This window comes from Sus scrofa, chromosome 13 (genome assembly GCF_000003025.6).
Source record: "Sus scrofa isolate TJ Tabasco breed Duroc chromosome 13, Sscrofa11.1, whole genome shotgun sequence".
NCBI lineage: Eukaryota > Metazoa > Chordata > Mammalia > Artiodactyla > Suidae > Sus > Sus scrofa.
The window spans coordinates 12,397,474-12,424,938 of NC_010455.5; the positions used below are offsets into that span (position 1 = coordinate 12,397,474).

The 27,465-nt window shown below is 45.5% G+C and overlaps 1 protein-coding gene across 1 annotated transcript in view; it reads left to right on the forward strand.

Moving 5' to 3' along the window:
- Positions 1–27,465, forward strand: part of RARB (retinoic acid receptor beta) — a 171,302-nt gene that overhangs the window by 61,087 nt on the left and 82,750 nt on the right. The window contains 1 exon segment of the mRNA XM_005669304.3: positions 16,781–16,922. Coding sequence (XP_005669361.2) covers positions 16,811–16,922 — 112 coding nt within the window. The 5' untranslated portion in view covers positions 16,781–16,810.

Consider the following 27,465-nt stretch of genomic DNA (forward strand, 5'->3'; position numbering starts at 1 on the left):
CCATCTTGCTGTGGCTGTGGTGTAGGCTGGCAGCTATAGCTCCAATTTGACCCCTAGCTTGGGAACCTCTATGTGCCACAGGTGCAGCCCTAAAAGGCAAAAAAATAAAAAATAAATAAATAAATATTTTCTTCCATTAGGGCAAGGTCTTCAAGTATCTCATCTTAGGACATGCTGGGCGACCCTGCCCCTTGTCACTCACACACAGTGGCTGCCTCTGTGCTGGATAAGTGACACTGCACTGGTCCCCTTGGCTGAGAGCCTCTTTAAGGAACCAGCTCTATCCTGCCGTCATACGTGTTTGACTCAGTAATAGACACACGTCTGAGACAAAAACAGTTAGTCCAGACTGCCCTTCCCTAGCTGCATGTTAAAGGTGCGTCCCCTAAGGGGGTTACTTCAGCTTTAAATAAGACCCCATGGCTTCTCTGGTCCTCTGTATTGGAGGCAGTGTCACATACCACTCTCCACTTTCAACAAAGGAGATAAGGTATCAGCACAATTAAAAGCGAAAAATAATCGGCCTGCTTTGCCGGTAGTGAATGCTTAAGGAACACACAGGGATACAATAGGTTTTGAATAATTCACGTTCAGCACTTTTCCCCTCAATCTGTAAAGGGGGACACCTGATGCGTAAGGGCCACGGGACACTCTATCCCCCCATTCAGATAACAAGACAAGGGCCATGGCTCAGGTCGGGGTGTTTGCGGAGCACAACACGGAGGAAAAGCGAGGATGCTCTGAAAGGATGCTCAGGAAGTGAGCGCATGATAGGCGCTCAGGAACCTGAAATTGCAGGCTCATTCAGTATCTCCTTCGGGCGGGGGCTCTTGAATGTCCTTCTTGGTTTCTTGGTAGGATGGAAACACCCCTTTTGTGTCACTGCCTGGTGCTTTCACGGAGTGTGATCTAATGCTCGGTCCCAGTATGTCTCTTGTACTGACTTTGTTTGAACGAGGTAAACTTCAGGGGATGTGAAAACACAGTAGAAATTACCATGTGAGGTCTTCTCTCTTACTCCCATCAACACTTTAAATCTCAAACTACCCAAATCATGTGATCTACAGAAGCTTTTCTAGCCCCAAGGGTATGGCTGGTACCACCTTGAAGGATTTATCCAGCTGCTCTGTTGCCCCCACAAGTCCCCGAAGTCTCGAGACAGTCTGTCCTGCAGAAACAAAACTGCTAAACTGCTAACCTAAAGTCACTCAATCCTTTGGTGGTTCCGTGTCAGGTGGTCCTGATTTATGGGGGCCCAGCTCTTTTTCCTACACCTGCCTGTGGACATCTCCTAAGTATTCATTTGAGAAAACTCTGGATAAAAATATCAATCCTGAAAAACGTGTGTGTTCTGAGGAAGAAGGCTAGCCATGTCCAAGGAAATGTTCAGTCCTGTTTGATCTAAGGAAAATAATTCCCCAATTCCATATACAGGCAGCTGCTTGGGAGAGACTGAAGTTCTTTTCTGATGAATTCAAGATAAACACACCCTTCCAAGTTATCTTCTTTGTCCTTCTGGAGAAACTTGGAAGAGTAAATGAAGTTGCACGGAATGATCATCCAAAGAGAGCCGAAGCCGGGGAAGCACCCCAGAGTTCCCAGGGGAGCATGGGACCCCACATCCATCCTCGGAAGCAGGGACCATGCCACAAGCCCATCCCGGGCAACTGAATCATTTGAGGCCCAGTGGGAAATAGCCCCTAAGGAAGAAAAGGTCATTTTGATCCAAGAAATGGGAGAACATCTTTTCACTCAAGACATGTGTTTCTTCTGTCTCAAGCCAGCAACTTTGGAAAATGAAGCTAAGAGTTTGAAAATAAGGGCTCTGTGAGGAAAAATAAAACACATCCCCCTCCATCCATTAGCTGCCGTTAATTGAAAACTGGAGAACTGTCTAACTAATTGGCAGGCACCTCTTTTATGACTTGGAACTGTTTTCCCCCTTCTCTTCAGTGAAATCAAAAGGCTGCTTCTCCTTTTATCAGCTCAAGTCAGGGATGAGATGGAAAAGCAGAGACGTAACACTTAAAAAATTAATTGTGTGTGTTCTGCCAAATTTTCTCTTATAAAATAGGCACAGAAAGCACAAAAGTTAAGGTCTCCAAGAGCAGCAGCTCCAAACGTGCCTTTTTATAATGCCTGGTGCTTGGGTGGGAGCTGTAATGTGCTAATTGCAGGCAAGTTCATGCTGTTTAAAAGAATTTTACCTTTTGCATCGGGGACCTATTCAATTGTGCATCTTGGCATGATGCTGACATAATATTGCAACATTAATTTTAAAGATCAAGAAAGAGGAGCTGGGGGTGAAATTTGAACTGATGTCTTGTTAATTTGGAGTAAGAAAGGAGGTTGGGATAAATCATGAAGTTGGTATTGCTGTCTGAATTTACGATTTTGGAGCTTCCTCTTTCCTTTTCCTTATGCTTAAAGAATTTCGGTAGTTGTTTCACTTACTGAATTCTTCTGTACTGATCTTGCTTTTCCTCCATTTCCTTCTACATGGAATCTCCATATGGTATTTAAAAAGCGAAATAGGGGAGTTCCTATTGTGACGCAGTGGTTAATGAATCCGACTAGGAACCATGAGGTTGTGGGTTCGATCCCTGGCCTTGCTCAGTGGGTTCAGGATCTGGCATTGCCATGAGCTGTGGTGTAGGTTACAGATGAGGCTCGGATCCCGCGTTGCTGTGGCTCTGGCATAGGCCGGTGGCTACAGCTCCGATTGGCCCCCTAGCCTGGAAACCTCCATATGCCACGGGAGCGGCCCAAGAAATGGCAAAAAGACAAAAAAAAAAAATTAAAATTAAAAAAATAAAAAGCAAAATAGGGGTTCCCACTGTGGCTTGATGGGTTAAGTACCCAACTAGTATCTGCAAGGATGCAGGATCAATCCCTGGTCTCCCTCATGGGTTAAGAATCTTGTGTTGCCATGAGCTGTTGCACATTTGGCTCGGATCTGGCATTGCCGTGGCTGTGGCTTAGGCGGGCAGCTGCAACTCAGATTTGAACCTAGCCTGGGAACTTCCATATGTTCAGAGTGTGGCCCTAAAAAGAAAAAAAAAAGGCAAAATAACTTGCACCGAGTTATTTGTTATGATAAAAGTTGCACATGCTCCATCACTGCCTGCAAGAGATTCCTCTTTTGAGGAAGGACACGAAGATCAAACAATTCAGTGTTATGGAATGAATGCTACTACAGGGTACGGATTCTAGGACAGGATTCCAGGTGTCCCACTCTCTTGGGAGGCTATAGCATGAATGAAAGGGCAAGACAGGTGAGGACTTTTGAGTCTTAGGGAAGAGCATGTACAAAGGCTCAGAGGAGAGAGACAAAGGACATAGGCAACTTTGGGGGCGCAGGCAGCGTTCTAAGCCATTTTATTGATGACCCCCACGTGTAAAACACGTGGATTTGGGACACAGAGCTGTATCAGATTTCAGCCTGCAGTCACCATAGCTTTTCCATACAAGGACAGAATCCATTTTGAGAGCTGGAGCTCAAGCAGTATTTTCTCAACAAACTGTTTTTTGGGATTTTTGTTTTGTTTTGTCTTTTTAGGGCCACACCCTTGGCATATGGAAGTTCCCAGGCTAGGAAGCTGAACTGGAGCTGTAGCCGCTGGCCTACACCACAGCCCCAGCAATGCAGGATCCAAGCCATGTCTGCGGCAACCTATGCCACAGCTCATGGCAATGTTGGATCCTTAACCCACTGAGGGAAACCAGCGATCAAAACCTGGGTCCTCATGAATACCAGTCAGGTTTGTTACCGCTGAGCCATGAGGGAAACTCCTGAACAAACTGTTAGTGAGATTTTTACTCTGTCAGAGCAGTGTCTGTGGTGAGGAGATGCAGAAACCTGCATCCAATAAATGCCCATCATTTTACAGTTGTCAGCCTCTCGAAGACTTGACCGTGGATGCCGGACCGTCTTCCCTTCTCCCGATTCCACATCCTCTGTGATTTCTCCCTTTCCGCTTCAGACTCAGGACATAACCACGTATAAAATAAGTGAGAAAAAGTCCAGCGAGAAGATCCCCGAATGGTCCTGAAAATGAAATTAGCTTGGAAAAAGTACAAAAAGTACCAGCATTCTTTTTCTTTTCTAATTTAGGTCCTTGCTAACATCACAGAACAATGCAAGTGCATCCTAATTATTGGTGTCTGTGAAGGACCTTTGAATTACTTGATATGCAGAGTTGACATGAGATATACACTGTCCTCCACAGGCAGGTAATGACAGAGTCCAGGCCTGGCTTTGTCGATGGGGACATATTGCCTCCCAGACTTACAAGAGATTCCAAAATCCATGCTCCCCTGCAAAGAGTTGTCTCTTGGAGAGAGCCCTGTCGCCTTCTGTTTACCTTTCTCCCCGCTCTGCAGTACAGATGACAATCCTGAACTTGGGTCCAGATGAGATTTAGTAATTCATGGGCAAAGCAGCTGGGGGCTGTGAGCTTCTGCGCTGTGGATAAGGAGCTAGTCTGGTGCATTTTCTCAGTGAAAGAATTGAGAATTTGCAAACTTAGATGCATTGGCTTCTTGCCCTGTTATATTTAGAGTAATGCTGATGATAAATCGGTAACTATGGGTTTCACGGTGGAAGGGCGCAAAAGAACTGACCGAAGTAATCTAGAAAACAGATGTCTTTAGTTGGTTTAAAGTAAATTCTCAAGACCAGATTTAAAGAAAGCTATGTGGAGGCCAGTGACCACGACCATTTTATTAGAGTGTTTTTCTCTCATACAGTTTTTCTTCCTACATGATTTCAACTCAGACTCTGGAGATAAGGAGAAGGATCTCCAGGATACTGTATTTGTGATATTTTGCCGCTATACAGAAATTCTTTATCTAACACATTAGCTGCTCAACCTCATAGTCCTCAGCTTCTTTCTACTTTTTATTTCAGTGGCTCCCAAGTGGGAGTGAGAGACACTAAGAGGCATCTGGATTCCCTCCTGAATACATAGGCTTTTTGGGAGGAAAGTTTACCCATTTCTGAAAAAGTTCTTAATATCCTTTCTGCTCTTCCCAGCCATCTCCAGAGCCCTGTATCCAAGTGGGAAATAAAGCCCGATGTAGAACATCAAATACCCCTTGAATGGAATTCCCTCTGGCTTGTTTTGGGGCCACTGAATCACTCAGAAGCATTGCAGGGAGAACCTGGGGAGAATAAGTGTGACTGTGGTAAACCTGCTTACTTTTGTCTGATCTCCAGTCTCAAAACTAGCCTCAGGGAGTTCCCTGGTGGCTTCAGGGTTAAGGATATGGTGCTATTACTGCTGTGGCTCCAGTTGCTGCTGTGGCGAGGGCTTGATCCCTGGCCTGGGAAATTCTACATGCTGCAGGAGGGGCCAAAAACAAAAAGAAAAAACCTAGCCTCAAGGTTAACTAGAATGGAAGTCTTACCCAAGACTTTCAGGTCCTTATGGAGGAAGAAGCTTGGAAAACTTTGCTGGAGATGGTATTACAGAGCCAGAACTGGCTGCTTTATTTACAAGACCCGATGCAAAATGAAAAGGCTCCCCTCTCGGGAGTTCCGTCATGGCGCAGCAGAAACAAATCCAACTAGGAACCATGAGGTTGTGGGTTTGATCCCTGCCCTTGCTCAGTGGGTTAAGTGTCCGGCATTGCCGTGAGCTGTGGTGTAGGTTGCAGACGCGGCTCGGATCCCGCGTTGCTGTGGCTCTGGCATAGGCCGGTGGCTACAGCTCTGATTAGACCCTTAGCCTGGGGACCACCATATGCCGCGGGTACGGCCCTAAAAGGACAAAAAGACCAAAAAAAAAAAAAAAGAAGAAGAAGAAGAAGAAAGATTGAAAAGGCTCCCCTCTTGTCCAAAAGTGGTTCAGACTTTCAAGACAATGACAGCAGAGTGATAAACCGAATGACGCAAGACTTTTTAGAGATGGGACTCTGTGCGGCTTGCCCAGGCCACATGCTCGGGAAGCTGGCCCTACCCAGAGCAGATCCCTTCACATTTGAAAAACAGCCGGTTTAACCAGTAGTGTTTACTTGCCTTGTGAAACTGTGTCCCCCAGATTTCATCTGTGGTTATTGTTTGTGATAGATCAGCTGCCTACCAGTTAGAATGGTGTTATAATAATCCATCATATGTACATGATAGCTGGACACTTTCAAAAACTCTTCTTTGACCCGAGATCATGCTTTAGAATTATAAAAAGCTATTTTTCACCTAAATGAAAAGACATTTTGTCCAAACAATTAATCTCCTCTTATGAGTTGGTCCCCAGTTTGTATCACATGGTGGCGTCTCTTCCCTGGATCATGTTCCTCTAACATAAAGAATATTTTAGGAGTTCCCATCGTGGCTCAGCTCAGGACACACAACTAGTATCCATGAGGACGTAGTTTCCATCCCTGGCCTCAATCAGTGGGTTAAGATCTGGTGTTGCCATGAGCTGTGATGTAGGTCACAGATTCGGCTTGGATCCCGTGTGGCTGTGGCTGTGGTGTAGGCTGGCGGCTATAGCTTCAACTGGACCCCTAGCCTGGGAACCTCATATGCCAGAGGTAAGGCCCTAAAAAGCAGATGAACAAACAAACAAACAAACACTGTGGACGGAGTGTTTTGGCTCCCTGCCCATCCTGGGACGTGGAAGACGGAGGGAGGTTTAAACCTTGATCTCTCACATTGTGAGTTCAGGTTTGAAGTTAGGAACACAGGCTGGCTTTCCGTTGATGTTCCTGGGGAGTTTTAATTAACTGGGGATTAGAAGGATTGAAAGTGGTGGCCTCCAGGTCAGACAGGGGGTGAGCTCTCAGGGGTTCACCTGACAAAGTCCAGGCAGAGGCCATCACCCCACTCTTCTGGAAAGACAAGTTCCCACAGAGATGATGTTTTCGCTACCTCGGTAGTCATCACCTTCTTCAGAACCATCTTTCTAAGCATCTCCCAAACGAAAGCCTTGCCTCTCTAACTTAGGCAGGAGGAAATATGCTCAGGAAACTTCCCGTCCAGGGGAGCTGAAAAGAGATAGCTGGGCCTGAAATGCATGCTCAGGTTCCCAGGGAAAGGACAGAAGGGACCCTTTCCCAGGGAGCAGACGAGAGGTGCCTTATAGAAGCCACAGCTGTCAGACGTTGGGGTGCTCAAGCTTCACCACTGTCACCCATTCAACTTGACCCAATTCCCAACAGTGGGACCCCTGCCCAGGCTGGGACTTTTTTTTTTTTTTTTTTTTTTTTAAGACAAAAAAGAAACAGCTGTAAGCCTCTCCCCCTTGGGACAACTTGACTTTCTTGGTGGTGTATGAATCTTACATTGTTTTCCTTTCGTGGCTCAGAGCAGCCCCCAGCTTGACTTGTCCAGTGTTTTCTGTGTTACACGCACGCCTACCCTCCCTGCTGGGGAGGAAGCTTTCTGTGTGTCATCAAAATAGTGGACTGTTTTTCTACTTTCTCCCTCCCTTGTACCATTGTCTTTCAGTGGGGTGAAAAGGTCTTTACTTTTCTCTTTCTCCCCCCCCAAATCTGGCTATTAATAACTTTGCAGACGTTGTCACGCATAGACGTCCACTCACTGTGGAGGGTGTTTTTTGTTTGTTTAAGGCAACGTGTTTCCTGGTATGAAAACCATGTTTCCCAAAGTAGCTGTGATGGGATTATTCCACACTTACCTCCCACTGGCAGCATCTCTGCTTCTGGCTGGAAACGGGAGTTGCAGGTCCGTGCCGGCCTGACCTGGACCTTGCCACGCTGGCCGTGCTAGCCAGGGAGGGTGCCTACGTGGGCAGCCGCCTGCTTGATCTTTTTTCAAAAAAAATTGACTGAAGTATAGTTGATTTACAGTGTTGTGGTAATTTCTACTGTACAGCAAAGTGACTCAGTTATAATATATACATTTTTTTCATATTCTGTTCCATTATGGTTTATCACAAGCTGTTGAATATAGTTCCCTGTGCTGTACAGTAGGAACTTGCTCTTTGTTTATTCAGTCTATGTGTAATCGTTTGCTAATCCCAAACTCCCAATCCTTCCCTCTTGCACCCCTCTTCACCTTGGCAGCCACAAGTCTGTTTTCTATGTCTCTGTTTTTGTTTCATAGGTATGTTCATTTATGCCATATTTTAGATTCTGCATATAAGTGATATCATATGGTATTTGTCTTTCCCTTTCTGACTCACTACACTTAGTATGATAATCTTTAGGTCCACCCACATTGCTGCAAATGACATTATTTCATTCTTTTTTGTGGCTGAGTAATATTCCATTTGTAGATGTATGTATGTATCACATCTTCTTTATCCATTCCTTGGTCGATGTTGTTTTCATATCTTGGCTATTGTTAGCAGTGCTGCAGTGAACATAGGGGTGCATGTGTCTTTTTGAATTAGAGTTTTGTCTGGATAGATGCCCAGGATTAGAATTGCTGGATCATATGGTAGTTCTATTTTTAGTTTTTGAGGAACCTCCATACTGTTTTCCCTAGTGGTTGTACCAGTTTACATTCTCACTGACGGTATAGGGGGGTTCCTTTTTCTCCTCCCCCTCTCCAGCATTTATTTGTAGACTTTTTAATGATGACCATTCAGATACCTACTTACCTTTTGATTGAGATGGGGTTGAGATATAGTCCTTTTAATGACTGAGGAGAAACAACTAAGGAACCCTCCTGACTTTTTCTCTCTTCTCTCACTCTAAAAGGAGAAATTATCCTTTTGAACTTTGCATGGGATAGAAATTAACTCTGCAGAAGCCAAGTGCAAACAGATGTACTTCCCACACTATTTTTGGGGGTGAATTTCTCCCACCCCTTGCTTTTTTATGACTAATATGGGTCCAAGTTGCCTTTAAAAAAAAAAAAAAAAAAAGAAGTTTTTACTGAGTGCCTTTCTTCAAAAGGTCGTGGTGCTTTCTGCACTTGTTAAACTGGATGCAAATGGCTCTAAGGCAACTTCCATCCAAAACACTGCAGTGTGAATTCTCACAGATAACTTCATGATTAAACACGAGTCTGCAGATTGCACCATCATTTCAGAAATTAAAGATTCTTGGGCTACATTCCTGCTTGGACCTGAGGGTAGGCTCAGAGTTTTTAGGTTTTGCATTGATACCCAGAGTTCACAGTCTGCTGCAGTAAGCGGTAAAGCAACACCTCCTGAAATCAGCAATTCACAGCTTCCTGAACAATCCTGGCAGAGTGTATTCTGACCCTAGTCCTCTCCTGCACAGAAGAATGAGGGCCTTCCCAGGAAACGCCTGGTGTGGCCTTTGTGATCTAACCCAGTTTGCACATCAGCCAGCTGTTCCAGCTGTGTCACACACTCTCCTTGTCGCTGTGTCTGCAGCCTGGACCCTGGCCCTTCCCTGTCCTTTCTCACCCCTGACTGCCACTTACCCGTAAAGCTCCTTGGAAGAAGGCTTGCTGTTCAGATCCTATCCCTCCGTTAGAGCTGGGATCAAGTGCCAACTTCTTGGTATTGCAATGGCCTTTACTCAGTCAATAATTTGCGTGTGCCCACCATGTGCCAGGCACTGTACCAGGCACCTTTCACTCTCTGCTTCCACACTGCTTGGTTCACTTGACTCAACACCCCTGGTAGCTTGAGAAAGGGCTGGAGCCAGGCCTTGTCCATCTTTCTGTGCCCCAACAGAGCCCGCCGCCGCCGCCCCAGCTGATGGACATTGAGTGAATGGATCGATCCATAAGGGGTCCTTGGAATCATCAAGGCTGTCTGCCCACAAGAACCTCTGTTGTTCAGAGATTCAGAACAGGGTCCTGTCCTATTGGGGAGTCTTTATTTTAAACACAAAATGCATGTTGAAAATTGCCCAGAAGAAAGCTTTGGAAGGAGTTCCCATTGTGGCTCAGCAGTAATGAACCCAACTAGTATCCATGAGGACACAGGTTCAATCCCTGGCCTCGCTCAGTAGGTTAAGGATCCGGCGTTGCCGTGAGCTGTGGTGTAGATTGCAGACTTGGCTTGGATCCCATGCTGCTGTGGCTATAATGTAGCTGGCAGCTGCAGCTCTGATTCAACCCTTAGCCTGGGAACTTCCATATGCTGTGGCTGCATCCCTAAAAAGCAAAATAAATAAATAAATACATACATGTCAAAAAATTTAAAAAGAGAAAGCTTTTGAAAAAGAGGTTTTGCCAGTAACAAAAGCTGCCATTCCCTGGGCTCTTGCTGGGCTTGGTGCTAACACCATATGTGCGTTCCCTGGCTGGATGCTGCTCTGAGGGGTCCTGTGGCGCAGGTACCTCTTACCCTCATTTTACAGATGAGGAGATGGAGGCTTTGGTGTAACTTGCTCACTTTCATGTGGAGAGCAAGTGGCAGAGTCAGAGTTTAAATCCATGTGGACCTGAGCTAAAGCCTAATTCTTACCACCAGCCCAACTCAAAACTCCCGCCCTTTGGAGAGAGTGAGGCATATGATGTGTGATATCTGAAAACTAGAAGGTGAAACAGGGCCCACGAATGGGGGAAAAGGACAAGAAATAGAGCCGTCATTTCAGATGTTAGAGGAGGGGAACCTCGGATCCCCTCAAAATATGAAGGGAGTGAGAGAATCCACTTGTCTCCGTGTCCTGTTTAGATGTGGGACATTTGACTGGTCTATCCAGGGCATTATGAATTTTAAGTATGTAGGTATAGGAGAGTATGCAGATTTAGAAGGGACAGTTACTTTCCCTTCTGATTTGGGGTTGTTTCTGCCCCGTGGATAGTAGATTAGTTAGAACAATGGTACCTCCTATCCCCAAGGGAGACAGAAGTACTCTCAGTGGGGTACAGGCCTTCCATGGTCACGGCTAAGATGTGAAGCAAACAACTCTCCTGCATGTGAGTATTTTTTTCTTTTTAATTAGACCCCAGTTCTTTGATAGCAAAAGTAAAAGAGGGTGGGGAAGAAAGGTTGATAAATCCATGGTTAGGAAACACGGTGATTGAGTTTGGGATGCAGGTCTATCATTTGGATCTAGGTAATTAGGGGTTAATTGTGTTGCTTGCCTTGATTGTCACGCTCATTAGAAGTCAGGCTTACGCTGCAGAAGCCATGATTAGACACCAGAAGTCAGGGTTCACCAATAGTTAACCAGCAGAAGTTAATCAACAGGAGTCCTGATTAACCCACAGAAGCTAAAATTAGCAACAGAAGTCATAGTTAACACAGATCAAGGCTAACCAACAGAAGTCCTGATTGACGAGCCTGATTACAACTCAGATTAGTCCATCTTCTACTAACCTCAGAGAAATTTGGTTGCTTACTTTCATAAGTACAAATAATAGCATCTTCGAGGAGTACCTTAACATGGAGGAATGTTTATGGAATTAAAGTGTAGTCCACCCAGAGTGTCACTCTGGCTCTGCTTTTAGCTGAGGGGGCCAATTGTTCATTCATTCCATCAACAACTCTTTATTGGCTTACCTACCATGGGTCAGGTTCTGTCCCAGCCCTGGGGATATGCAGTTGATATGTACCAATCCAGTTTTACTAGGTGTTGAAATGTTGAAGTAATTTCCTACCTGTTGTCAACTAACTATCGCCTTGAGTCTTTGTTATCCACACCCGAGTACACGGTGTTGATTCCCGGGGGGGATCACATCAAGCATAGCTTTGAGGCCACTGTAGAAGCCCCCATCCTGCCCACCCTGGTTCTGGGGAGCAGGCCCCCATACCTCTTCTTCTCCTCTGTCAAGGAGGCTAGAATCCCAGCAAGAAAGATGTCCTGCTTAGATGTCCCCACTTGGCTCCCGTGATACCCAGTTGTGAAAATCTCTGAAGCCCACTTGGGTCCCTGAGACTGGGCCTGCTGGCCACAGGCTGGCATTCCCTCACGTTGCCCACATAACTCCTGAAGTGGATGGTACTATTGTTTAATATTTTAAGGATCACTCTAACTGGTGTGATCTAGAAGGAAAAGCAAAAGACCCAGGTTATCTAAAAGAGGCAGCATTCGTGTGTGCTTGGATCAGTCAGAGAAGGCTTCCTGGTTGAGGTGACATATCTTGAAGGCCGTGATAGAAGTTTTCTGTGTTTACTGGGAAAGGATGTTTCTGGGAAGTGGAAGAGTAAAATTGTGGCAGCGGTGACCCTAGACCAGGCCCTCAGATTTAGTGACAGCCAGCAACCATGATCCAGGAGCCATGAGCCGGCATTGACACTCCAGCCTCCATCTGACCACTGACCTTTGCCCGAGGTCCCCACAGAGCTGTGGGGACCACTCTGCTCCAAGATAAAGGTGAAACAGTTTGAAAGCCCTCTTGTTGGTGTCTTTTGAGCCCCAGGCTAGTCCCAAGAAGTCACAGGTTTTTTTTTTTTAATTTATTGAAGTATAGTTGATTTATAGTATTGTGTTAATTTCTGCTGTACAGCAAAGTGACTCAGTTATATATATATATAATCTTTTTTTTTTTTTTAGGGCCACACCCAAGGCACCTGGAAGTTCCCAGGCTAGGGTTTGAATCAGAGCTGCAGCTGCCAGCCTACACCACAGCCATAGCAATGTGGGATCTGAGCCGCGTCTGTGACCTACACCACAGCTCATGGCAATGCCAGATCCTTAACCCACTAATAGAGACCAGGGATCAAACCTGAAACCTCATGGATCCTAGTTGGGTTCATTAACCACTGAGCCATGAAGGGAACTCCTATATACATTCTTTTTCACATTCTTTTCCATAATGATTTACCATAGGAGATTGGCTAGAGTTCCCTGGACCTTGTTGTTTATCCATCCTATATATACTAGTTTGCATCTGCAAATCTCCAACTCCTACTCCCGTCCACCTCCCCCTTGGCACCCATACATCTGTTCTTTGTGTCTCTGAGTCTGGAGAAATTGCAGCTGTTACCCATACAGGTGGAGGAGCCCTCGATCCTTTGTCTTCAAACACCGCCTCCTCCGTGGTGATTTTCTTTGCCTACAGAGGCCCCTCCTCCTCACTCGAGACATTCCAACTTGTCCCTTCCTGGTGCAGTGACACACTTGGAATCCGAGCAATGTATATAGCTGGAAAGGGTCTTGGAAATGAGCCACCCAGACCTTCACTTAGGAGGTGAGTGCCTGACCCCAAGGCTGTGACTCCCCAGCCCCCCAGCTTCCTCTCCAGGGCTTTTCCTCTGCACCCCCTGTTACCTCTCTGCCCTGAAGCTGCTCCAAATAGGACCAAATCCTTCATCGGTACAAGCTCAGCTTTCCTGTCTTTCCTCCTCCAGATGTGTCTCTACCCATCAACCAGCCTTAAGAACTCAGTTTTGGAGTCCCGTTGTGGCTCAGTGGTTAACAAATCTGACTAGGAACCATGAGGTTGCTGGTTTGATCCCTGGCCTTGCTCAGTGGGTTGACAATCCGGCGTTGCCATGAGCTGTGGTGTAGGTCACAGATGAGGCTTGGATCCCGTGTTGCTGTGGCTCTGGCATAGGCTGGTGTCTACAGCTCCGATTCGACCCCTAGCCTGGGAACCTCCATATGTCATGGGAGCAGCCCTAGAAAAGGCAAAAAGGCAAAAAAAAAAAACTCAGTTTTACTATGACAGATTTGTTTCCCAAACTATGAGGCTCCCAGTTTTAGGTGGGGTGAATTCACAGCTTTAAACCTCCTTGAATCACGTAGTGAGAAACATGTTTCTCTTCTCTGAAATCCCCAATAAGAAGTCTCAGGGCAGTGCCAATCTATTCCTAAGGCTTGCTTCACTCCTTATCAGCCAGGGTTCCCAGCCTTTACCAGATTTGGGATCCCGCAAGAATGAAAAAGCATCTGATTATTGTTTTGTTCAACTTCATTTTATTCATTGTATGAGGGCCTTTTAATATTGACAGACAGTGCTGGCTTGCAAATTGAGCCAGAGGTTAAAAGTTTCTATTTTAAATAATGTTAAAAATAAAAGAGAGTTCCCTAGTGGCTCAGTGGGTTAAGGAGCAGTTAGCACTGCTGTGGTACAGGTTTGATCCCTGGCCTGGGAACTTCCACATGCTGTGGGCCTGGCCAAAAAAATAAATAAGTAAATGAAGAATCACCCCCCCCAAAAAAAAAATTAAGTAGATGAAGTTTTGGTAGTGTGGGGCTATGGTGCCACATGGATGCCTGAGGCCCCCACAGTGGTGGAGCCCAAGGAAACATGATTTACAGGAGTATCCACTGCAGAGGAGGAGGGTTTAGACAATTCAGGCCTCTCTTGGGCCTCAGAGGGCATTTCTGTTTACCCAGTTCATGTATAAGAATACCTCACAGCATACGTTATAGTCAGCAAGTATTCGACCTTGCTGGGGATGATTTGCTGAAACTTAGACCTTCTCCTGAAATCCAGCCAAAACTCTGATTTGGAAAACCAAGAAGTCCTATTCAGTTACTGCCGTGGTTGTTACTGAGTTACCCGGACTGGGTAATTTGTGACAGATGAAGTTCTTAATTCTCTCTTCTTCTTTCATCCGGAGGTCAAGAGGTTGGTGTCCTCTCCTCCGTGCTCACTCCCTACGAGTCTGCTGAACTGAATATTCAGTTTTAAATAAATGGAGGAGGTCACTTTGTCCACACCTCTCTTGCTTCCCACTTGCAGAGAGACCAGATCGTCCACGTGTCCGTGTTTCTTGGCAGGAGAGCCATGAAGTTTCTGTAAATTGAGCTTGTACATCTGGCAGCCAAAAGTGTCCTGTAGGTATTTTTTTGCAGGAAAGGATATGTTTGAGGGAACCACTGTGCACAGATTCTCTAAGAGGTTCGGGGTATTTATAACCTGGTATTTTAGATGCTGAGCATATTTGTAGCTCCAGAGGTATAAAAATAAACCGTGTTTTCTTGGAAAATGTGTGTCTGGGATGTGACAGGAGTTGCAACCTTAAACAAGATTTCCAGGCATTTCCAGTTGAACCATGCCAGCAAAAATATGTTTATTTAGACGTGAAAATCCTGGGGTGCCCACGTAAATATCCTAAACAAAGTGTGTTACACGAGTTTTCTTGGCTAATGTGCTTTAGCTATGAGGGCTTTTAGTTCTGGCTCCCGGAGTGTTAATGTACTTCAGAGAAAGTTGAACTCAGGTGGCGAGTCTTATTTGCTATTCAACACATTTGGTGGTGTGTTTCTTACACTGAAGAGAATTGTTTCTAACAGAGGTAAAAGTCACATCACAATTGACAAGGTAAAACTCCTTGCTTTTATTTTATTTTTTTGGCCCCAGCTGCAGAAATGGAAATTCCTGAGCGTGAGATTGAACCCACGTCACAGCAGTGACAATGCAAGGTCCTTAACCCACTAGGCCACCAGGGAACTCCAAAACTCCTTGCTTTGAATACTCATAGCAGCATAGAGGTTTTGTTGGATGATTAGAAGAGAGAAAAGACAGCAAGTTTACCCAGCACTCATCTGTGTATTAACTCTTCATTCGTCTGTGTATTAAGCAGCACCCCTCAGTTATCCATCTTTGTAAAGCTGTGTGGAGAGATGGGGAGCCAGAGAAGAAGGTGGGGTCCCTGTGCTTGTGGAGCCTAAAGTCAGCTTTATTTCATCCGTGTTTTGCAAATATCAGGATAAATTGCTTCCTTGGTCAAAATATAATTTTCAAAAAGTTAAAAAACAGTAACTTATTCAAATAGGCAGTAAGCCCAGATTGAAGATTGATTTAACGCATTCATGAGGGAAACGGTAGGATGACAAAGCCGGTTCAAAGAAGGATATGAGAAAAAAAATACCCAAATAGATAGGTAGGTAGGTAGACAGTCAGACAGACAGATAGATAGGGTGATAGGAAAAAAGAATGTTGAATATGATTGCAAAGTGACTCACAACTGCCTAATGTCCTACAAGACAATAAAACAAGAATCCCTGGTTACATTTCAACCAGGCAGCAATCTGTACTCATCTTTGCACCTGTACTAGACAAGTATGATTTGTAATTTACAAGTTTCTACCATCTTTACAGAGTCAGGGTCCAATCGATAACAAATAGTAAGTCAAAAAGGGAGTTACATTTCCCGAGACTGTTAGATGACTCAGGTAAGCGTGTCAGCCAGTGCTGTGAATACACTGCCCACGGGAACTTCTGCGATGATGAAGATATTCTGCACGTGTGTGGTCCAGTGTGGTGGCCACTGAACCCTTATGGCTATTGAGCATTTGAAGTGTGGCCAGTCCAAGCGAGGAAGTGAATTTTTAATTTTATTTAATTTTCATTAATTTTGACTTACATAGCCACATGTGATTAGTAGCCACATATTGGCCAGCCCAGCTCTGATATGCCATTAAGTGAGCAGACGGTCGAGTTTCTGCCTTATTTCCAATCTTGGATAATATTTTTCTGAACACTTTGTAAATGAAATTGTGTTTTAAATAGGATTACAAGAGTTCAATGTGTAAAAGAATTTGGAGACAACTCCTTTGAAAAGACCTATTTCTTGCATGAAGCGTATAATTTCTTCTGCAAATATAATGCTTCACCTATTGGGTTTCTTGATAGTGGACCCCTCTGAAATAATTCTGGCCAGCAAGGGAGCCACTGAGGAAGTTAAGCCTATTTGGAGGGACCCAACTCTGCATTACGTTTTCCAAGTGGATCTGCTGGGTATTAATTTTCTTTTAGAAAGATGATAACAGTCAGGTCCGGTTTTGATTAAAAGAGCTTTCTGGTTTGCAGCAAAGGGAGAACCGACTATTAATATTTCTCAAGGATTTTCAGGCTTAACTTAGTGAACGTTTTTGCTGCCATCACTTCATTACTCTGATCGAGCAGTCAACGCATTGATAAGGTTGGCTTTGATTTCTCATGAAGCTCAGTAGTTTTGCTCAGTTTTTTCATCTCCTTGCTTGCTTGCAGGGGTTTTTCCGCAGAAGTATTCAGAAGAACATGATTTACACTTGTCACCGAGATAAGAACTGTGTTATTAATAAAGTCACCAGGAATCGATGCCAGTACTGTCGACTCCAGAAGTGCTTTGAAGTGGGAATGTCCAAAGAATGTAAGTGGAGTCTCAAAAAAAAATTTTTTTTCTCTTTGCCTTATCTATAAATATGATTGCTCAGCGTCTAAAATCAAGTCGTGAAGGACCTCAGCGCGTGGAATTCAGACATGACACTGATGATATATTGCCAAGGGTAGGGGTAAACAGAGGAGACATGAAAATAGAATAACTGTGGGGAATTTCAGATAAAACTTGAGTGACAGTTGGTGAAAAGACAGGAGCTGGGTGTTAAGGACAGTGGGCTTCTATCCCTGAGCAGCTGCAGGCCACCTCTGTGTCTCCACATCACCACAACACAAGCGTGTCCCATAGCCACTTGGAGACAATGTTTCCCCATCTTGACAGTAGAAATAAAGGGCTTTGCTGGAGTTGATGAGAATAAAATGAGACGAGAGGCATGAATATTAACGGTAGTAGTAACGTGCCCTTTTTCAGAGGGGAGGGAGCATAAAACTTTTGTTGTCAAAGAAACATTTAGACACTTGGCATGTTGGAATTTTTCCAAACTTGATTCATCTTTTCTCCTCCCCACCATCCTCTTCTCCAAACAACTGTACCCTTTATTCATTCGGAAGAGAACATCTGAATAGATTAAAGATGAGTGGGGAGTTCCCTGGTGGCACAGCAGTTTAAGGATCTGGTGTTGTCACTGCTGCGGTGTGGCTTCAGTCTTTGGCCAGGAAACTTCTGCATGCCATGGGCGCAGCCAAAAAAAAAGACTGGTCCATCATCATCTGATTGTAGGGGTTTGGTCATATGTGTTTTAAATAGAGGCAGAGCGTGTATAGCACCCAAAAATCATTAGTTATATTCTCTGCTTGATGCCTTCAAACGAAGGGAACAAGAAAGTACCTGCAAATGGCCCGGCTGGGGCAGGTCTGAAGAGGGTGCAAGGATGTGTGCCAGGTGGGGTGCTCAGTGGAACTGCTGCTTGCCATGCAATCCTTTGCTTGGGGATCTGAGTGAGGCACTGGCCTAGGTGCTCTGAGGGGCTCTGAGATGCTGAGCCCTGCTCACTGTCTTCTGCCACTGCAGGATGAAAAGCACTGTCCAGCAGTAGGATTTGAAGACTTGTGTTGGTCAGAGGCTCTTGGATTTTGGAACTGGGACCTGTGTCCATGGTGGCGAAGGCCTGAGGGTGCATGACTGGCTGACTGGTGCTCTCCTGGGAGCTGCAACTAGGGGGTGTTTCTTGGTGGCCTCCATCCTGTCCCTCCCCTTTCCCGTTGATACCCAGGGTCGAAATAGGCTTTTCCACCTCTTGGGTTTGTGGCACTTCAGGGAAGGAATCGAAGTTGGATCATTTCATTTGAAGCAAGCCAATCAGTATGTTCTGTCCCAGCCACAGTCACCAGTTCATGATGAATGTGTAACCTGGGCTGGTCCCCTGAGGCTGAGTGCAAGACTCATGCTCATGAGCCATAAAGGAAAAAATGGTCAACTAGACTTCATCAAAATTAGAAATGCCTGCCATTCAAAAGACACTGTAAAATCGATGAAAAGACAAGCCACAGGTGAGGAGAAAATAAGGACTAATATCTAGAATATGGAAAAGCTCGGAAATCTTGATGATAAAAAAGCAAATAACGCAATTAAAAACAAAACAAAATGAACTAGTACTCTTCAAAAATGCCAAAACTATGAAAGACAGACAGAGGTGTGGCGGCTCAGTACACAGCACCCTCCCAGTGACCCTGGAGCTGAGGGAATTATGGGAACAGTTATTGAAATTTGAACATAGATTGTGGATTAGAATAACCCATTGAATCAACTTTAAATTTCCTGACTTGTACCATCGTGGTATTTTTATGCAAGAGAATGTTCTTATTCTTGAGATCTACAACTAATTTCATTGGTCACAAGGTGTGTGTGTGTGTGAGAGAGAGAGAGAAAGAGAAAAAAAAATGTGGCAAGATATTAAGAACTGTGAATCTGATGAAAGGATACACAGTGAAAGAGTTCCTTGTACTATTCTTGCAACGTTTCAGCCAATTTCAAATTTTAGCAAAGGAAAATTACTAAAAAGAAAGACTTAATGATTAGAATATTGGGGCAGAAGTGTCCCGACTTCTGATGCATGTGGACAAGGAAGCTAGAGCCACAAGGCCCTGGTTGCTCTCATCCATCCCCAAGGGAATTCAGCTCTAAGACGGAGCAGGCCTGTAGGTGTGGATGGACAGAACTCAGGCCCTGACTGGCACCCCTAAATTGCTGAACCAACCGACCCTGGAACTGCTGCTTCCAGATCATTTTTTTTTATATTTGCCAGGAAATTCTCATTAAGGCCATTGGGGCCAGAGTCTTATTCATAATTAAGATCTTGATGAACCAGCATGGCCTGGACCACCAGACAGGGAAGCATCCTGAGTGTCCCAGCCCTTCTGGGAGGGTCCCATCCTCTGGGGGTTCTCTCTGCAGATGATGAACCAGGTGACCACATTTCAGTCTATTTCCATTGGTCCCCTCCACACTTGAGAGCTGTTGAATTACTTAAAAATCAGTGAATGTGAAGACACAAAGCTAATCTTTCCTTAGCTCAGGCCCTGAACCCTGCCATTAAAGAGAAAAGCATGACGCTGACCTGAAACAAATTATTTATATGTGTAAGCGAGACTCACAGGAGGATCCCCCAGCCACCCACAACTCCCCATTTTTGGTGGGACATTCTATAGATATGAATATTACTGTGGTTCTGTGGGAGAATTTCAGTTCAGGCTAAAATTATAAATGAGTAAGCCAGATGTGGACTCAGGGTAAATCAGTACTTTTGCATTTATTTTGTGTGGGCTGGAGACCCATTTCCTGCTTACATTACTTAAAACCCATATCCTGCTGCTCTGTAAAAACTGGCAGCTTGGTTGCCAATTTAAAAAAATAGTGTTTACACCCACAGGAAAACTAGTTTCAACCCTCAAGGAACTTATCACCTTAATTAGATTTAAAAATATAGAAATGGGAAGAAAATGGGATCATTATGCCCAAATATACAAAAATAAATTATTTTCTTCAGTAGGAAATTGAAGGGGAAGAAAGAAACACTTGGAGTATAGCGACTGAGAGTCTAATAGAAAATTTTAGAAGTTGAAACAGAAGGAAGCAGGAAAATATGAGAATCGGTAACCAATTATACCACAGCATACACAACTGAAATGAACCCAGGAATAGTAGAGCCTCATAGGATGTTAGAGGTGAAAACGGATCTTAGAGATTGATTTTCACTCACCTCTCTCATTTGACACACAAGTACACCAGGGCCCAGAAAGATGACACGGTTTTCCTAGCAGTCCCCAACTGGCTGAGGACAGAGCCAGGATTACAGTTCAAGTCTGCCACCATCCTTGCCCTGCTTTCTCTGTGGTGCCAAGGTTAGTGAGGTTTGCCTTTAGTTCTGGCCATAGGTCATGTCAGTTCATTAGTATATATCAGAGGTCTTTGGATGCAAGTGACAGAAAGCCCAGCTCAAACTTGGCAGCAGCTGAAAAGTCAGTGCATGTGATAGACAGTCCGGATCACAGAGCTGGAGCCAGAGGCTCACATTTGCTCTTGGGGGGGCAGGGTATTCTTATTGTTTCCCTTCATCTGTCATGGCTCTCTCGCTCTCTCTCTCTTTTTTTTTTTTTAATGGCCGCACGTGGGGAATGTGGAAATTCATGGGCCAGTGGTCCATTCGGAGCTACAGCTGCTGGTCTAGACCACATTCACAGCACCACTGGATCTGAGCCACATCTGTGACCTACACCACAGCTCATGGCAACACTGGATCCTTAACCCACTGAGCGAGGCCAGTGATCGAACCCTCGTCCTCACAGACATTATGTCAGGTTCTTAATCCACTGAGCCACAATGGGAACTCCTCATGGCTGACTTTTGCCACGTTGGTTTTGTTCCTGGGAAGATGTTTTAAGTGGCAAATAAAGGGAGTTCCTGTCATGGGTCAGCAAGTTAAGAACCCAACTAGTATCCATGAGGATGCAGGTTCGATACATGGCCTCATTCAGTGGGTTAAGGATCCGGCTTTGCTGTGAGCTGTAGTGAAGGTCACAGATGCAGCTCAGATCCATGTTGTGGCTGTGGTGTAGGCTGGGCAGCTACAGCTCCAATTTGACTCCTAGCCTGGGAACTTCCATGTGCCGTGGGTGTGGCCCTCAAAAGGCCAAAAAAAAAAAAAAAAAAAAAAAATTGATGGATAAAGATGGCCACCAACAATTCCAGCCAATGGTCTACCCAGATCCCGAACCTCCTGTCCATGCCAAGGAACTGATTCTCATTGCCTGATCGGGGTCATGTGCCCCTCTGTGCATACAAGACCTTGGGGACCACGGGGGTAGAATACTGTGTGTGACTGGGTCGTACTGGGTGGTGTGCCTGGAGCCCAGGACTGAGGTTGACGCCACCCAGACCGCATGAGCTGAGAGTGTACAAGGAAGTGTTTCTCAGTGAAGAACCAGACAGACAGGACTCATGGTCACTGTGAAATAGCCAGTCCTCCAGCACTGTTCCTACTACGTTCTTATTCTTTATGCTGGGGAAGTAAAAGAAGGAAAGCGACCTCAGAATTACACTGTAGTAGCAGCTAACATACACGAGGTGTTTTCTATGTACCAGGCACTGCATTAACCACTTTTAATACTTAACACCGCTTGATTCTCATGACAACTCTTTCGGGCAGGATACTTTTAATTCCTCTATCCCCCTTTTTTGGGAAGATGTAGAAGCTGAGGCCCAGCAAGGTTAACTTTCTCGAGGTGACACACTTGGTTGGGGCAGTGCTGGGGTTTGGACGTGGGTAGTAGTATATACTGCATGCCATAAAAAGCAGCTTTGAAAACTCAGTGTTCCCACAGACTCACTGTATGCCTGTGGTTAATGAGACAATAATCACACTCCTTGATGTCTATGAGAGATGGACACCCTAGAAAATCATGTGCGGATTTCATTTTTATAGATCAAAGTTGGTTGTGAGTGTATAAGGGGATGCACTAGTAAAGGAAAGCCTTTGGTGTGGCCCATCAGAACAGGACAATTATGTCTTCATTTTTCTGTTCTATAAATGCTGGTGGGTATGCCTTCTATTTTCCAAGGGCTTTGTACAAGAGGGGAACTTTTTTTCTCAGAGGAGTCGCTATTTGTCAGAGCACGGGGTTTGAAATCAATAACAGCAAGGGGAAAAAATCGATTTTCAGCTGCATTCTAAAAGCGGTACCAAAATTTTGGAAGAACCTGGGGAGGAGGCAAAGGAAGTAACATGACTTCAAGTTGAGTGATGAACTCCTGCTGTTGGGCAGGAAGCCTGGAACGATGTCAGCAGAGGAAAGTGTGCAGCAACGCCTGAAAGTAAAAACAAGAAGAAGAAGAAAAAAATATATGTATGTCAACAGTCAATGAACATGACGACACACAATTTGGGGCTGAGAACAAGAGGTGTAGAAGAGCTTCTGAGCCAGAGAACCAGCTCATTGTGTGCGGTGGGGAAGTGGGTTGAGACCATGGGAGGGAAAACCAACCCTCTGCCTTCGAGTCACTTACAGAAAATCCCAGCGATGGTTCAGAACTCTTAACCAGAGAGCAGCAAACATTTTAAAAAGGGTCAGATGGAAAATGTGTTAGCTTTGTGGGTCTTATCTTAATTCCTTAGCTCTGCCCTTGGAGCACAAAGCAGCTACAGAAAATATGTAAGCCAAGAGGTGTGGTTGTGTTCCAATACAACTTTTTTTTTTCCATTCTTTAAAGTTTTATTGAAGTATAGTTGATTTACAATGTTGTGATAATTTCTGCCGTATAGCAAAGTGACTCAGGAGTTCCTGTCATGGCGCAGAGGTTAACAAATCCAACTAGGAACCACGAGGTTGTGGGTTCGATCCCTGGCCTTGCTCAGTGGGTTAAGGATCTGGCGTTGCCGTGAGCTGTGATGTAGGTTGCAGATTCGGCTCGGATCCTGCATTGCTGTGGCTATGTAGTAGGCTGGCGGCTATGGCTCTGATTAGATCCCTAGCCTTGGAACCTCCATATGCCACAAGAAGTGGCCCTAGAAAAGGCAAAAGGCAAAAGGCAAAAAAAAAAAAAAAGTGACTCAGTTATACATAGACACACATCCATTCTCTTTCAGATTCTTTCCCCACATAGATGATCACAGAATACCGGGTAGAGTTCTCTGTGCAATACAGCAGGGCCCCACTGGCCAGCCATTCCACATACCTCAGTGTGCACACGACAATCCTAACTCCCAGTCCATCCCTCCCTCCCCACTTCCCCACCATCCCCTTTGGTAACCGTAAGTTTTCCAAGTCTGTGAATCTGTTTCTGTTCTGCAAATAAGTTCAAAGGAACTTATTTCCAATACCACAATACAGCGTTATTTATGAAAGTGGGTGTAGGGCTGGATTTGGCCCAGAGGCTGGAGTTTTGGACCTCTACTTGAAGCAGCTTCCCCAGAGGTGGTCAGCTGTGCCTTCCGGCTGCTTTGTGACTTTCCCCCCAGATCCCCCACCCCGACCCCACCCTCATCTGTTCTCCTACTGACACTCCCGCTTCCAGCCGCTCTGGATACTGCTGACGGCGAGCCTCATACCTCCACACTCTGGCAGGCTCTGTCCTGGGGGTGGATTTCCATCTCCTTCCCCTTCAGATGTCCCTTCCTCTTTGAAGCCTTGCCTAAAGCCCACCCTGCCCTCAGGCACAGTTATCCACTCTTCCCCCGCTGCTTCCAAGGGGGCTCTGAACCTCAGACTTCTCGTATTCTACTGTGAGGCTTCATACACCAGTGAGGGATGCTTCCTGATTTGCTTAGACACTCCTAAAAGGCAAGCATCTGGTCTTGCTCACCTTGTAGCCCCAGAAGCTAGCATGATGCTCAGCAAAGTGAGATGGGTCAGGTGGTTTAAACGTGGCTATATTAAGAGCATCTCCATGGCTCTACCTCTTGAGAAGCTGTCTGGCACAGGACTGTTCTGGGCATATCTATTGCCCCATTGGTCACCCACTGCAGCGCTCAGGCCCAGAACAAGTTATGCAACCTCCCTGGGGTTGTGTTTTCTACCTGGACGAGAGGAGCATTACCATTGACCAACAGCCCAGGTGGGGTGTGAGAATGGATACTTTCCATCCTGTTTAGACAACTGTGTTTCCACAGCTGACTTCCTCTTGCCAGGTCCCTCTCCTGGAAAACATCAAATCTTCTAGTGTGTCGTCTGGGGAAGAGCCTTGGAGCTAAGCAGGCATCATGCATGACTGTGCAGAAGAGCCTGGTGAAGTTCTTCTTGTGGCTTAGTGGGTTAAGAACCCAACTAGTGTCTATGAGGATACATGTTCGATCCCTGGCCTCGCTCAGTGGGTTAAGGATCCAGCATTGCCATGAGCTGTGGTGTAGATCACAGATGTGGCTTAGATCCTGCATTGCTGTGGCCGTGGTGTAGGCTAGCAGCTGTAGCTCTGATTTGACTCCTAGGCTGGGAACCTCCATAAGCTGCAGGTGCGGCAGGAAGGAAGGAAGGAGGGAAGGAGGGAAGGAAGGAGGAAGGAAGGAAGGAAGGAAGGAAGGAAGGAAGGAAGAAAGGAAGAAAGAAAAGGAAATAGACAAAGGAGGCTCACTTTTGTCAAACCTTGGCCATGGAGTCACTCGCCAGCAAAGGGCAGGAGTCTGGGATCAGGCTGGGCATGGGAGTCGGAGCTAAAAGGAAAGTAGAAGATGAGAATTAGCCTGAACCGAGACTTGTGAGCTGTGATGAGGGGAGAGTGGGGGTCCGCCCCTGGTGCCTTTAATGCCTGCCCAGGTGCCCCTGCGCCTCTGGCTTTCAGGTCGGGTGCCCTCCACCCCGTAACAAAGACGTCAGGGAGGTGTCGAGGCGGCCAGCTCCTTGTTTCTCCTTTCCTTCCTGAAAACCACTGGCCTTCCAGTTACAACGGAACCTCTTTGCATTGCTCTTTGAGCTTATATTTATGTCATCCATACCTTTGAGGGGTAGGTAAGGCATGTCTTTGATTTTGTCTGAGAATGCGTGTTTATTTCACAGCATTTTTTTTCTATGACAGTTTCATAAGTGTTTTCGTAGAATCGAGCAATTGAATAATCTCTGAATTTAAGAGTCCCTAAGCCCTCATTGACAACTTCTCATTTGGGGCACATTGAGCTTAAAAACAGCTTTTTATAAAGTCTCTAAATTCCAATTTATACCTTAGACGAGAATGTCCCCATGGGTGGATTGGAGGCAATGAATGTGCTTTGTACAGACACTTCAGTACTTCCACGCGAGGCTTTTGTTGTTCTTGGTTTCTCTCATTTCCCCTTTAATGTTAAACTTACATTAAAACAAACCTTTTGGATTAAAGGCACTTAACCTCAGTTAAAATCACTTTGCTTCATGCACAAATTATATCGATGTGCTCATTGGTTCTATGGCTGGATTTTACTGGCTTAATAACAAGGAAATTCATATTGTAGGTTGCCCTGCGCACTTGGAAAATTACATAAAAATCATCATCAGGGCACTTAATGTCTTTCTAATTTCAGTTTATTTCTTCATTTGTTCCCATGTCCTAGCCTGTTCCTACATTTCCGAGGTTCTCTATAATATTTTGTTCTGTTCAGACATGCGGCATTAACTCTGCCTGCCTTCTCCCTCACCCCATCAAACATAACCCCCCCCAAAAGCATCTCTCCCCAGTAGTAAGTGATAGACAAGAAGCTTTATATTTTTATATCTAAAAATGTCATGGAAGCAGGAAAATAAAAACCGGCTGCCCCATTCCACTCGCTGAATGTAAATGCTTTCCTGCATCTGTCCAGGAGATAAAACAACAGATTCCATTTGGGCACTAGCATCAAGTGATGGCAGTGCCATCGTGGGACTTGAAGCCCCTTAGTGCTCTGACTGCAAAGGAAGTATTAAAATTCCTACAGCTTGACATTGAAAAACTTATGGTCTCTGGAGGAGACAATTTGGGGGGTGGGGGGATGTGCCTGGGCTGTGGGATGGAAATCCTGTGAAATCAGATTGTTATGATCATCATACAACTACAGATGTGATAAATTCATTTGAGTAATAAAAAAAATGGAAAAAAATAAAAAATAAAAAAATAAAATTCCTACAGCTTTACAAACACAGGTCTCCCCAAAGCCTGTCTCCTGGACAGGGGACACCCAACACATTCTCACCTTAGAAAAAGGAGAAATTTTCATTGCACAACAGGACAGAGCAGAGGAAGGGACCAAGAGTCTGAGCTGGGTTCAGATCCGGCCCTACCCTCCAGCTGTCCTGTCTTGGGCAGGACATGTGACTTTGCTGCTCGGGGCCAAGCTGACTACAGTGAGGGCAGCATTGCTGGTGTGGCTTGTACCCTGGAGCTCATGAGGGATGTGCGTATTTAGCACCCTGCCTAGCACCCTGCCTTAGCACAGGTACTAGCTAAATGGTACCAGTTCTCTCGGGTTCTTTCTCTGGTGCTGGTGCTGCTGCCATGGCTGTTTATTGTTTTATTTTTTTATTTTTATTTTTTTTGTCTTTTGAGGCCCGGACCCATGGCATATAGAGGTTCCCAGGTGAGGGGTTGAAATGGAGCTACAGCTGCCGGCCTACGCCACAGCCACAGCATCATGGGATCCGAGCCGCGTCTGTGACCTACACCACAGCTCACAGCAATGCTGGATCCCTAACCCACTGAGCGAGGGCAGGGATCGAACCTGCATCCTCATGGGTGCCAGTCAGGTTCACTAACCACTGAGCCATAATGGGAACTCCCTGTTTTTTATTTTAATAACTATAGCCTTGATCCTCCTTTAGGACAAAAGTGAAGCATGGAGGTACTGTTCACGTTGAAGTGTTTAGAACGCAGCAGCATGGATGGACGGCCCCAAATGTTATGCCACAGCGTTCAGAAGAAAGCTTGCAGGCATAGTTTCTAAAATAAATATCCACCTCCCTTGGCTACGGTGAACTTGGAGGCAAATGGCTCCCTTGCCTGGAGATGCTGGGGCATGTGTAACTAGAGAATGGGGCAGGATTCCAGCATCGTGCAACCTGCATAGGAAAGGGTGCCTCCCTCCATCGTCAGGTCAAGGTGAGGCTGTGGAGGTCTCCAGGCAGCACCAGACCAGAGCCAAACTGCCACGGAGGCAAAGCCCCCTCCCTCCAGCATCCTCTTTCCTGCCCAGTCAGCACCTCCCATCTCTCTGCATCCTTTATTTAGGGCTCTGCGGCCTGCCTTTCCCCTGATCCATCATCTCCTTTCTTCCAATCAGATCTATCACCCTTTGGCCTCTTGACCAGCACTGCTTTTGCCACCAGTCATGTGGGAGGAAGGCTTGGAAGGGCTTGGGTGAGAATGCAATGGTCGATAGTCACAAAGCGCTTTACTGACAGCAGAGTCTTCCAGGACTTAGGCTCATCCTGTGTGCTGCATAGGACAGGGAGAGAATTCTGACCTTCAGTGTCCTAAGATTGAGAAAGGCAGAGATCCGCCTAAGTCCCAGTGCTGGCTTCAACCCACCGGTCCAGTCCCAGGTCCCAGGATCTTTTCAAGCTTCACTTTGCTTCTCTAACGATAA